At 49.8% G+C, this 13,267-nt stretch overlaps 2 protein-coding genes across 2 annotated transcripts; both read right to left on the bottom strand.

The window, feature by feature from the left end:
* Nucleotides 1-1,742: 1,742 nt before the first annotated feature.
* On the bottom strand, nt 1,743-7,620 carry LOC132584429 (uncharacterized). The gene is made up of 2 exons (XM_060256304.1): nt 7,251-7,620; nt 1,743-2,845 (listed from the first exon to the last, which is right to left on the bottom strand). Exon 2 carries the CDS (start codon nt 2,837-2,839, stop codon nt 1,826-1,828), a length of 1,014 nt encoding a protein of 337 aa, XP_060112287.1. The 5' UTR covers nt 2,840-2,845; nt 7,251-7,620; the 3' UTR covers nt 1,743-1,825.
* A 1,870-nt stretch (nt 7,621-9,490) lies between these two features.
* LOC132584005 (uncharacterized) lies at nt 9,491-12,724 on the bottom strand. Its single transcript, XM_060255773.1, has 2 exons — nt 12,704-12,724; nt 9,491-10,479 (listed from the first exon to the last, which is right to left on the bottom strand). Exon 2 carries the CDS (start codon nt 10,463-10,465, stop codon nt 9,494-9,496), a length of 972 nt encoding a protein of 323 aa, XP_060111756.1. The 5' UTR covers nt 10,466-10,479; nt 12,704-12,724; the 3' UTR covers nt 9,491-9,493.
* Between the last annotated feature and the right edge of the window lie 543 nt (nt 12,725-13,267).

Below are 13,267 nucleotides of genomic sequence, written 5' to 3'. Positions count from 1 at the left end.
AACGCACACTTCCGGCACTGGGCTGAGGCGGCGGAGACAGAGTGTGAGGCGATACCGAGGTGAGGTGAGTTCCCAGGCCGGGGTGTGTGGTGTGGGGAAGGGAGAGAGATGCAGAAGACGGAGAACTGACGGCCCGCAGCCTTGTACAGTAATGGCAGTCCGGCCCTCCAACAGTCTGAGGGACAGTGAACTGGCCCCCTATTTTAAAAGTTTGAGGACCCCTGCTGTAGAGTTTCTCAGTGGATGAAACTCAATCCAGACCCACTCTTTCGTGGCCTCAGTGGGGGTGGCCTCAGTGGCGGAGCCTCTGATCTTCACGCAGGGCACAGGTGTAATCCCTGGCGTCTCCGTTTAAAATGACTGGGCACTGGGTGGTGTGAAAGACTGAGGAACCCAGAGGTCGGCTGCCAGTTAGAGTAAAAAGACTCAGTTTGATAGACGCAAGGACAAAATCAGTAACTTTTTGCTTTGAAAGTCCCTGTGCAAACCCGAGGGAATCAATGGGCAAATAATCTGGATTTAATTACGGAACTGTCTGTGAGTACTTAAAAACGGCTTTTCTTGTAGCAGGGGCTCTTTTGTATAATTAGACCACACCCCTCCGATGCAGCCAATCCTCCAAGAGCTTTCAGGGCTCTTAGTGCAGGGCCTACAGTAAGCTCCAGGAGGATCGGCGACATCAGGGGTTTGTGGCCTAATATGCAAAGGAGCTCCTGCTCCCAAAAAAACCCCTGCTTAAAAAGTAGCTGGGGGATTGGTGCTATGGGTTAGGGACATGGTGCCGGGGAAGGGGGCAGGGGTTAACTCTTCCCTACTGTACCGTTTCCCTAATTGAAAGCCTTCCTCCTGTTAAGGCTCACCGAGGGGGAAGAATATAGAACCTTTAAACATGCACATCATCTCTTTCCTGGGGAAAACCCAGGTGGGAAATTTTCAATTGGGGAAATGATTTGGGGAGGGGGGGGCTTCCTCTTTCCCGTGACTCAATTTAGCGTCGGCCCCTCCAGGAGCTTTTGGTAAAGAATTACACATCATGGAACATCAACATCACAGGTAGCCTGAATGGAAGATGACGTCACCTGGGGAAGTCTGGGGTTGTCCTTAGCCTTTGCTTTCGGTCTCCTGGCTGGGTCTTCCTCCTGTATCAACAGCCTCATCCCCAAACCTGAGAGGCTGTTCCTCCCCTTCCCCGGCCCCAAACCCTAGGCTTCTAAAACAACCAGCTCTTCTGGACACTACTACAGATACTGGATTTGGATTTATATCCCGCCCTATGCTTTGAAACTCAGAGCGGTTTACAATCTCCTACATCTTCTCCCCCCATAACAGACACCTTGTGAGGTGGGTGGGGCTAAGAGAGGTCTTACAGAAGCTGCCCTTTTAAGAACTCCTACAAGAGCTACAGCTGACCCAAGGCCATTTCAGCAGGTGCAAGTGGAGGACTTTGTTGTTGGAGTGTCGCAACTGGATGTCAAAGTGTACACCCCTGTCCTCTCTTTCCAGGTTTAAGGCGTGCAAACCAATCTCTGTTCCTAATCTGCCTCCTAAGCAGTAAAAACCAAAAAGGGAGGCAATCCATGTAAGAAGTTTGGGATTGAAGTGATCGAGTGAAAATGATTCACAGCTCGTTCATGATTTCTTCCCAGTCCCCACCGGTGTGAGTCTACACCGGGGAAATCCTCCCACTTTGGTTTTCCTATCTGTAAAATGGGCGCAACACAGACTCAAGCAAGACAAAAGAGTCTGGGGACGCTGCTGCCTTTTTTTATTTCGCCCACCACAAGTAATCAGATGTAGCCAGTCTTCCGGGAGCTTCGAACCGGTATCAGGAGTCCGCCAGCGGCAGAGGTACGTGGGTAGGGGGCGAAGAGCTGCGGGTGACCTTCAGAGAGCGGCAGAACAGGACGGGCTCCTTCCCCAGCCCCAGGCAGTATTGCCACCAATACAGCTTCTGCCTGGACTGCAGGATCACCCGTAAGGGCTCCTCCTCTTCGGCCACTTCCTCCCACTCTTCCTGTTCCGTTTGCAGCCCAATCCCGCCATAAGCGGCGGGGAGCAAAAACTGAGCCTGAAGAAGGGAGATCGTCAACGACTCGGGATCCAGAGACCCGGAGATGGAGAACTTTGGGCTGAAGGCCGATTTGGAATAGCCGACTTTCCGTGTAATGTCTTGGCTGCTGGGCATCGGGAGGTCTGTGACGTTGGACATCAGTTTCACACACTCCCAAACGCCAAAGGAAGGTCCATAAAGGACAGCCAGGCCACCAGGGAGGAAGGAAAGCACGTCGGGGTGGACAGAGAAGACCTCTTTGCGTCCCGCCGTGGACCACAAATGGCCACAGAGGCCGTTTTCTGCATCCATCCTGAAGCAGGCAAGGTGAGCAGCGTCTGACCCGTAATAGTACAGTCCATCCGCAAACCCGGGCTCCAAAGAGATCTCTTTTGCTGAGCTTCCAGTGGCCAAGTCAGCCACAGAGAGGACAACGCTGCGGGTCAGGAAAAAGACGAAGAAACGGTCCTCACAGAAGGCGTAATGGTCCCCCCCTTGGCAGTTGGGGTGAAGCGGGAGGGCACTGGTGGGAGGCTCAGAGCTCAGGTCCACAACTTTGAAGAAGGCATCCCCCCGGAGGAGGTATACGGCCGAACCGGAGGGATCTCCCACATAGTGGTCGCCGCCGCGACAGGCTGGGTGAAGCTCCCACACCTTGATATCTTGACCTGAGCGGAAGTCAAGAGTTTGGAGGAAGCAGCCCAGGTCAGAGCGGACGACAAAGGCGCCGTGGCGAGTAGCAAAGATGTCCGTGCCTGGAGAGTGCGTCCGGGAGGCGACGGTAGCCATGGAGTTCTGAAGTCAAGGGTGGGGAGGGGACACAGTAAAAGGTTCCGATCAACAGTTAGTCGTGATAGCCCAATGGAGCCTCCGGTTTAGAGGCAGTCTATCCCTGAATAATGAGTACAGTTGTTTTTTTTTTAAAAAAAAACAAGCTGAAGTCCTACCATGACCCATGGACCTCTGGTCCCACCAAGCCTTTTTGGCAACATATTTCAAGATGTGTGGTCCGCACGCACTGAGGATTATCTCTGCAACATACATGGTATAATGACATCAGGAAATATCGAGACCACGGAGGTGCGGTAACTGGAAAAAAATCTCTCCATTTACAAAGTAATACAGCATAATTAAGCAGTCTTCACCAAATCACCTTTAATTTCCAGTAGGTTTAAGGATACAGTCCAATAACGCCGTTGAAAAACCATCCAGTGCACAACATAGCTGTCCACAAATCATAATAATTTTCCAATAAAGTCCAACGATAAAAGAACCGATCCAATTTTGTTTCGGATATACTATCCTTCAAGGGACCATCTTGAGAGCCAGTTTGGTGTAGTGGTTAAGTGTGCGGACTCTTATCTGGGAGAACCGGGTTTGATTCCCCACTCCTCCACTTGCACCTGCTAGCATGGCCTTGGGTCAGCCATAGCTCTGGCAGAGGTTGTCCTTGAAAGGGCAGCTGCTGTGAGAGCCCTCTCAGCCCCACCCACCACACAGGGTGTCTGTTGTGGGTGGAGAAGATAGAGGAGATTGTGAGCCGTTCTGAGTCTCTGATTCAGGGAGAAGGGCGGGATATAAATCTGCAATTCTTCATGTTCATGTCAGTAGACTTGAAGTGCCAAAATCTCCCCGCATTCCGGGATTTTCTGTTTGCTTGTATTTGTTTATGGAACGCCTCTACCGATTTCTGTGCCGGGAGATTTTGGCACTTCAAGTCTACTGAACCTAAGAACATGACCAGATAGTTCCTTGAAGGAGGACAGTACATCCGAAACCAGTTCTTTTATCGCTGGACTTCATTAGAAAATAATTATGATTTGTGGACAGCAGCTCTGTTGTGCACTGGATGTTTTTTCAATCTCATTCTTGCATTGTATCTTTAAACCTATTGGAAATGGAAGGCGATTTGGTGAAGACTGTTTAATTATACTGTATTGCTTTGTAAATAGAGGGAGCTAGCTATTTTTCCACATGCGTGGTATAAGGCTGATTTTGTTTTTTAAAGATATGCATGAAATATGTGATTCTTGCGAAATTTGAGTTTTCTGTATTGTTGCAGGGATTGCATTGTACAAACTACCTCGAAGGCAGATCCAAACGTTCAACTCCTATCACTCGGTTATTCCCTGCTGAATGTGCCGGAATGTGTCCACCCTGAAGGAGTTGCGCATCAGATTCACCCTTGCTAAAAATAATAGTGCCGGTAGCTAGCAAAGAGGAGGTGGCAGAGAAAGGCTCCGAAAAGGGCAGGGAGCAACAGGTGGAAGAAATAACAGGCTGCTCTCAGGGAAGCATTTGTGCCCAGCAGGCCCTTAAGAGAAGGGCCAGTCTTGCCCTGTTATTCTTCACAGTGACCCAGAAAAACTCACAGTATAGATCCAGGGGTGTCAAACTCATTTGTTATGAGGGCTGGATCTGACAAGTGAGACCTTGTTGGGCTGGGCCATTTGAGTACCTGTTTGATTGGGCAGGAGAGATATAAACTTTTTAAAGGACACAGACAAACACAATTAATTTTTTTTTTAAATAAAACCTTAAAACATGATCTTAAAGGTGCTTTCTTTGCATTTCTCCCATGGGATCCAGGGGACTGGGCAAAGGAAACTATGGCTCTTGCCTTCCTTCCCCAGGGGACTAGGAGGGGAAGGAGCCTCAGCCAATAGAAGGGAGAGAGGCTTGGCTCAGTAGCTCTGCTATGCAATTGAGAGCCCATTCAGACCCCTCCTTGCATTGCATAGTGGTACAGCCCCGGGCCCAGGTTTAACCCCTTCCTTGAAGTTGAGGCCTCAACTGAGATTGTGAATCTGGTGACAGAAGTCAGAGGAAGCCAGGATTTCACCCCCCAAAGTATGAAATGTATGTGCATCCTTCCACACACCTCTTGGAGAAAGCAAAGGGCAGTAGTTACTGCGTCGATTTAGGATATGGGAAAAAGTGGGTTTGAATCCCACTTTTGCCACTGATGTTTACTGGGTGACCTTGGGCCAGTCTCTCTGCCCAACCTACCTCACAGGGTTGTTGTGAGAATAGAGACTGCTATAAGAAACTTTAGGCTCGTTATATATTGTTGTATATGTTCTAAGATGTCCAGAATCCTGCTTGCAGGAAACGGGGGAAAGTAGCAGAGCATAAACAAGCAAGTTAGAGCTTAAGAACATAACATAATAGAAGCCATGTTGGATCAGGCAGTGAATTCCACATGTTAATCACCCTTTGGGTGAAGAAGTACTTCCTTTTATCCGTTTTAACCTGACTGCTCAGCAATTTCATTGAATGCCCGCGAGTTCTTGTATTGTGAGAAAGGGAGAAAAGTACTTCTTTCCCTACTTTCTCCATCCCATGCATAATCTTGTAAACCTCTATCATGTCACCCCGCAGTCGACGTTTCTTCAAGCTAAAGGGCCCCAAGCGTTTTAACCTTAAGCGTTTTAGGGAAAGTGTTCCAAACCTTTAATCATTCTAGTTGCCCTTTTCTGCACTTTTTCCAATGCTATAATATCCTTTTTGAGGTGCAGTGACCAGAATTGCACACAGTATTCCAAATGAGACTGCACCATCGATTTATTTATGATACTGGCTGATTTGTTTTCAGTCCCCTTCCTAATAACTCCCAGCATGGCGTTGGCCTTTTTATTGCAATCGCACACTGTCTTGACGTTTTCAGTGAGTTATCTACCACGACCCCAAGATCTCTCGCTTGGTCAGTCTCTGCCAGTTCACAACCCATCAACTTGTATTTGTAGCTGGGATTCTTGGCCCCAATGTGCATTACTTTGCACTTGGCTACATTGAACCTCATCTGCCACGTTGACGCCTACTCTAACAGCTTGACTGGTAGAGTGGTTCCTCAGTGGAAAAGGCTTCCTAAGGAGATGGTGGGCTCTCCTGCCTTGGAGGTTTTTAAATGGAGGCTGGTTGGCCAACTGACAGCAATGAAGATCCTGTGAATTTAGGCGGAGGTATTTGTGAGTTTCCTGCATTGTGCAGGGGGTTGGACTAGATGACCCTGGAGGTCCCTTCCAACTCTAGGATTCTAAATGAAATAAATACAAAATTGGGGCAGGATGGGGAAAGACATTTGACCTTAGTATTTCTCATTATGGAGCCCTCGTCTTTTCTTCGACATCGTCATAGCTGATTTACGGATTTCAAGAGAGGAGATCTGCCTTAGTCACCCTGGTATACCTTTGAGGCGAAGGGTCTCCCATCCACATACCAACCAGAGCCTAAGACCTTGCTTAATTCCAGAGATCTGAAGAGATCAGTCTAGCCTGGGGCTATCCCAGACAGGGCATCACTGATGCAGAGAAATGCATAAATCCCCAGCTCTGAAAAGCGAGCTTAAATTCTATGAGCAGGAGGGAGGGAAGATTTGCCAAGCAAGCTGCCTTTTGGAGGTTGGGAAACTTGGGTTATATTCAAGGATGGGGAAAAGTGGAGACCACTGGATTGGAGCTACTCTGTGGGTGCGTTCACATGACACTAAATAATGCGTTTTGCAGCTGGATTTTTAGGTGCGTGAGAATAGCAAAAAGCCATTTGCAGAATGCATTCGTTAGCGTAGTGTGAATGAGTCTCCTATTGCTGCATTTGGGACAAGTGGCAGAAGCTGCAGGGGAAACGCTTTCTCCCAGTTGACAGAAAGCCCAAACCCTGCATTCTCTTCCTCCCTCTGTGCACAGGAACCCCACAGCCGGCTGGAACAAAAGAGGACGTTAGCCTGGCTGTGAAAAGCGGAGGAACTCAATCCGGAGTTGGGGAAGAAACCGGAGGGGGGTGGGGGGTGGGGAGATATTCTAGGGTGAGAATTTTTTGTGGCTCTCTGCATTCAAGTTCTCACTCAGCCCCAGAGGCTTCCTTCGAAGGCCGGCGCTCATTGGTCAGGGTCAGCCCGCCCGCCTACTTCCACCGCACCAGGCTGCGACGAGAGCGCCTCTGAGCAGACACAGAGCGCCTCCCATCTTCTCCCTTTTGCATCTAGAATTCGGGGGGGGGGGGGGGGAGGCGGCTGCCTGCATCAGGCAGGGAACTCAGCCCCGGAACCTATCCCTTCAAACACGGATCTCGTCCCTTCACCTCCCCAAACCGGAAAAGCTAGCTAGCTCGCCCGTTGCAAGCGGCTCCCAAAGGCCAGAGGGGGGGAGGGGGCGCCCGGGGGCGCAAGCCGCCCCACCCCGCCCATTGCACCGCGCCCCACCTTGCAGCGGACCCTCCTGGGCTTTTGCAAGAGGCGTCGAGTTCGGATCCGGGCGCGGCAGCGGCGGCGTCAACAGCGGCCTTAGGTGTGCGCAAGCGGGCCTGGCCTGGCTGGCTTCCGGAGAGAGAGAGAGAGAAGCTCTCCGGGGCTGGGCTGACCCGCTCGGCTCCTCCTCCCCAAGGGTAGGAGAACAAGGCAGCAGTCGAAGTGGGTTGTGTGGATATACGCGGCCCGGGGCTTGGTTGCCAACTGATCCCAGGCTCCGGAATGTGGCTTGTTGCAATGCTTTTAGGAACGTCGCCCGCAGCCGTCGGAGCCTTCTCTTTATGGAAGCAGCAGGGTGGCGTCTGGTTTAAAGGCCAACTCTCCCGGCCAGCCTAGGGTTGCCAAGTCCAATTCAAGAAATATCTGGGGACTTTGGGGGTGGAGCCAAGATCAAGGCTGTGACAAGCATCATTGAACTCCAAAGGGAGTTCTGGCCATCACATTTAAAGGGACGGCACACCTTTTCAATGCCTTCCTTCCATAGGAAATAGTGAAGGATAGGGGCACCTTCTTTTGGGGCTCATAGAATTGGGTCCCTTGGTCCAATCCTTTTGAAACTTGGGGGCTATTTTGGGGAGATGCACTAGATGCTCTACTGAAAATTTGGTGCCTCTACCCCAAAAAACAGCCCCCCCAGAGCCCCTGATACCCGCAGATCAATTCTCCATGATTTTCTATGGGAATAAATCTCCATAGGAAATAACAGAGTTCCCAGCAGACATTTCCCTCCCCTCCCCCTGCTTTCTGACGACCCTGAAGCAGGGGGAGGGCCTCCAAACCGGGGGATCCCCTGCCCCCACTTGGGGATTGGCAACCCTAGGCCAGCCCGGGTTTAAAGGCACGGGAGGTGCGGGGGGGGGGGCGGCTGGCCGGGAGAGTTGGCAACGGCGTGAGCCTTCTCCTGGAGCAGTGGTCGCGGGAGCTAAGAGGGCTGCGCTGGGATCTCCCCTGGGTTGAGGGTGTCAAGTCGGCCAGAGCGACTTTCTCTTCCTTCTGGCAAAGCTGGAATAATAATAATTGCATTTTTGCCCCTCATTTTTGCACAGGTGACAGCCCTACTCTTCATTCACCCATAAATGGGAAAGACCTAGTAAGCCAGGCAGTCTCGTGCAACCTTTTTATGAACTGGTGAAAGTCAAGATTCACCAACCTTTTGACGTTTACCGTGCCCTTTTCAACTTGCATTTTAATTTTCTCCTGCCTTTTATTCTAGGCACTTGGGAAAGGGAAATGGCTTCACTCTCACCAAGTTATCACAGCCATCTTGTGTGGTGAGGTTAGGCTTAGAGAGAGTGGCTGGCAAAGGATTCCATAGCTGTATGGTTGAACAGAGATTCGAATTCAGCCCCCACCCCTCAATTAAGTGCAATGCGCTGTCCTGTTTCTAGGGATTGTTGCATCTCCCTGCTCCCCCAAACAATTCTGGTTGGCTTCCTGTTCTTTCACTATGAAGCCACCTCAGTGAATGGAAATCTAGCCCAGCTTTCCTCCCACCCTGACTAGTTTTCTTGCAGCAGGGCAGATTAGGGGGCATTAATGAAGATGCCTCTCTTCCTTTCAGCCATGTTTTTTAGGGTTGGAAGGGACACAAGTCCAGGCATAGCTCACCCTAAGGAGGCCATGTTTAACTCATCAATTATCATGTTTTAAAAAACTTATTTCAGAATTGCAGTTCTAATTTATGGTTTTCCCCTGTTCCATCACATGGGAAGAGAAAGTCTAGTTATTGGAACAGGTACTTGGGAACAAATGATGCTCCCCACAGGAAGAAAATGAATCCATGGGGGGAGAAGTGTGCTAGATTTCTATCTGCAGGGAGCCTCCATCCTCGTGGTCCCCCCCCCCCGGTACAAAATGCATCCTCAGTTTAAATTAAAGCATCTAAGGGTTTTATTAAATTCTTCACACGCGTCCTAAAACACAGCTTCACCAAACAATCTTGCAATGCTTATGTTCCACTGAGATAAAGAAGAGGCACGAATGAGAGATGGGAAAGGGCTAAGATGAGGGCCGGATCTGGGGAGGGGGCAAAGAGGGATGTTTGTCCTGGCGCTGACGGAGGGGGGGGGGGGCGCCATATTGGGTATGGAGTCCATTGTATTCTATGGGACGATAAGACAGAATGGCCTGTAAAGGGGACGTCATTTTTTAATTTTGCCCTGCCCCCCAAAACATATAGATCCGCTCCTGGCTGAGATTTAGGATGAAGGAGGCAGGGGGATCTCGTAGGGTGGGTCAGAACTGCTGGTGACCTTAATTTCTCTGCAAAACAAAATGGCTTCTTTGCCGAGGCCTAGTTGGTACTGCCATGCGTAGGCCACCTCATTAGGTTGCAGTGCGGCTTCTAGGATCTTCTCTTCCTCATGGACCTCTTCCCATTCCTCTTGTTCTGTGTCAAGGCCCATCCCTCCATACTGAGTTGGTAGCGCAAACTGGGCCTTGGCTAGTTCCACAATGACGCAGCTTGGCTCAGGAGAATTGGGCAGAGATGCTGACCAGCCATTTCCAACGTCAGCCAACTTCTCCTTAGTGTAGCCCACCTTCCGGAACAGTCTGTGTGACTTGGCGACGGGGATGTCAGAGTAGTTGTGGAGGGTTGTTAACAGTTTCCAAGCCCCAAATGCAGGCCCCTTGGTGAGGCCGAGACCCCCGGGCAGAAAGCTGAGGATATTGGGGTGTAACGTGAAGAAACTTCCACTGAAGTTATCCCACAGGTGCCAGTAGAGATAGCTACGGATGCTTCCCACTTTCTCCGTGGACCACTGGTGTCCCGGATACAGGCCAGGAACTGGTTCTCCCGTGGCCAAGTCCTTCACTGCTGTCGAAGTGCCCTGGCTCAGAATGATGACGAAGCCGCCAGAGACGACAAAGTAATGTTGCCCCCCACAGCAGCTTGGGTGGAGGCCACGGACCTGGCTGGTGGACCCGACACTGAGGTCTTGGGCCTCTGTGAATTTGTTGCCCATGATGACGTAGACAGAGTCATGCCAACGGGAGCTGAAGTAGTGTTTGCCGCCATGCACAGTAGGGTGCAGGGGCCGTAGCTCGGCGCAGGGGGAGGTTGGTATATTGGGCAGGAGGAGGTAACAGTTCAGGTCAGGGCGAATGGCCACGTCTCCGGCTCTGGTGCTGAAAATGTGGATGTCAGGAATTTTCTTGCTCAGAACCATCACTGCCAAGGCCTCTGGGGCAGAGGAGGGAAAAGCAGACATGGAGAATGAGAGAAGGCAATCTAGCTTCACAGAATCAACACTTCCATCAATCCATCATTACAATCAAACACACACTCAAAACGTAGGGCTGCTGTAGTGAAAGAAAAAATGGGTTTACCATAGACAGGGCTTTTTTGTAGCAGGAACTCGTTTGCATATTAGGCCACACACTCCAGATGTAGCCAATCCTCCTGGAGCTTACAGTAGGCCCTGTACTAAGAGCTCTGTAAACTCCTGAAGAATTGGCTACACCAGGGGTATGTGGCTTAATATGCAAAGGACTTCCTGCTCCCAAAAAAAGCCCTGACTATAGAGTTTCCAGCAATTCCTAGAGCTGCCCTATATCACTTTCAGGTTTCACTGCGAAGTGACACAGAGGCACTGTCAGCCTCACTCATGCTATGTTCCACTCCCCACCCCTAACCTCACTAGTTACCAAGCCTGGCTTGACAACCTTAGCACATATACACCTTACAGCACAATCTCAGGCAGTGTTATGCATTATTCTCCACACAAAAAAGAATTTGCATAAGAATATAAGCACCTTTCCGGAAGTTAATAATGCCAAAGTTCTGACATGAAGAGCCAGGGACTTTTGTTTCACGTTTCTGGTAAAATACCAAGAAACAATGCAAAATACCAACAAACAATGTTGTAAATATATCCAGTCATGTGTAATTCATGAAGTGTTGCTACTTTCCTGTTCGGAAGGATGAAGAGCTCAGTGAAACTGGAACGCCTGCATGCTCTTTTCCCGCAGCCTGAAGGTAGTCCAAGGAAATGATGCCTGCTTTACAAATCTCCACTGCTCCTTCAATCACGCCAAATGGATTTAGGTTTGGCACCATCTGAATCCCACTTGCATTCTGCAATGGGCGGCTTTTTTGAATTTATATCACCACCTTTCACCTCAGGTTCCCAAGGGAATGGTTCAGTGTGCTTCTCAATTTGCCAGTTAAGTGCGGAATACCTTCTCAACCAAAGATGCCCATTGTCTATTGAGAACGTATAAGAACGTAAGAGAAGCCGTGCTGAATCAGGCCAATGGCCCATCCAGTCCAACTCTCTGTTTCACACAGTGGCCAAAACCCAGGCATCATCAGGATGTCCACCGGTGGGGCCAGAAGTCCAGAAACCATCCGCTGGTGCCCCCCAAGCACCAAGAACACAGAGCATCACTGCCCCAGACGGAATGTTCCATGTATACTTTGTGGCTAATAGGCACTGATGGCCCATATGTTTATCCAATCCACTCATGAAGCTGCCTATGCTCATAGCTGCCACCACCTCCTGTGGCAGTGAATTCCGTGTGTTACTTGCTCTTGAAGGATTTCTTTTTATTTGTTCTAAACCTACTGTTCATCAATTTCATTGACTGCACACAACTTCTTGTATTGTGAGAAAGGGAGAAAAGTACTTCTTTATCTTCTCTATCCCATGCATAATCTTGTAAACCTCTCATGTCATTTCTCCAAGCTAAAGAGCCCTAACCTCTTCAACCTTTCTTCATACAGACAGCGTCCCATTCCCTTAATCATTTTAGTTGCCCTTTTCTGCACTTTTCTCAATGGTATAAAATCTTTTTTGAGGTGCGGTGACCAGAATTGTACACAGTATTCCAAATGAGGCCACACCGTCAATTTATACAGGGGCATTATGATACTGCCTAATTTGTATTCAGTCGCCTTCCTAATAATCCCCAGCATTGCATTTTCCCTTTTTATTGCAGTCGGACACTGAGTCAGCGTTTTCAAGGGAGTTAACTACAGTTACTGCCAGTTCAGACCCCATCCATGTATATTTATAGTTAGGATTTTTGGCCCCACTGTGTATTTATTACTTGGCACTTGCCCACACTGAACCTCCTTTGCCATGTTGACACCCATTCGCCCAGCCTTGACGGATCCCTCTGGAGTGCCTCACAGTCCTCCCTGGTTCTCACCACCCTGAACAACTCCGCAGAGCGCATGAACCTGTAATAGCTGCAAGACAGACAAAAATAAGGAGGTGTGTGTCTGCCCTGCAGGGATGAAAAAATCATGAATTCCTACCTGTCTTGCAGGACTTAGAAGTTCAGGAGCCTTCGAAAGAAAGAAATGTGGTCACCTTAGGTCCTCCCTGCTTTGTCACCCCCCCTCCCCACCGATCCCCCTCCCAGCCCACTCTTCCCAGCTCTTACTCCTGGTTGTTGCACACCACCGAAATCCCTGCTTTACATGCAAGTCAAAAAGGCTTGTTTACAACCCATGGTGTGGGCTTCTCCTGTTTCAACTAGCCCCGCCTTTGGCTCCTCCCTCAACCCTTTAAAAGTCAGTATGAACACCCCTCACCTATAGCCAGGCCTCCTGTAACGTGCAAAGGAATCCCTACCGGGCGCCTGAAGGAGCTCTGCTCTCCCTCCGCCCCTTCTTTCGAGAACAGGGACTACTTTATCTGCCTGCTTCACGTGGCAGAGGGTGGCTATCAATGCTCTCCATGCAGCTCCTCTGTGACTGTTGCACATCTGTTGTTCTTTGAACCTGCTGTTTCCCTAACAGCTGGTAGCTGATGCAGGCTTGCTTCTGAGTTAAAATTGGATTCGTGCTTCATTCTTACCTCTTGCCCAAGGCTTGTTTTAAAGAATAAGAGCAATCTGCCCTTGGAGTCTACCTGTTGCAGATCTGCATGAGTTCCTGTGAGCCTGCCTCCACTGTGGACAGATAAGGCTGCTGCATCTCTGCATGGAGAGGAGCTCATTAAACCCAGTGCAGAGGCACGAGG

Source organism: Heteronotia binoei, chromosome 15, assembly GCF_032191835.1.
Source record: "Heteronotia binoei isolate CCM8104 ecotype False Entrance Well chromosome 15, APGP_CSIRO_Hbin_v1, whole genome shotgun sequence".
Classification (NCBI taxonomy): domain Eukaryota; kingdom Metazoa; phylum Chordata; class Lepidosauria; order Squamata; family Gekkonidae; genus Heteronotia; species Heteronotia binoei.
The sequence above is the reverse complement of the archived record's forward strand: the minus strand, read 5'-3'. Positions and strand labels throughout refer to the sequence as shown.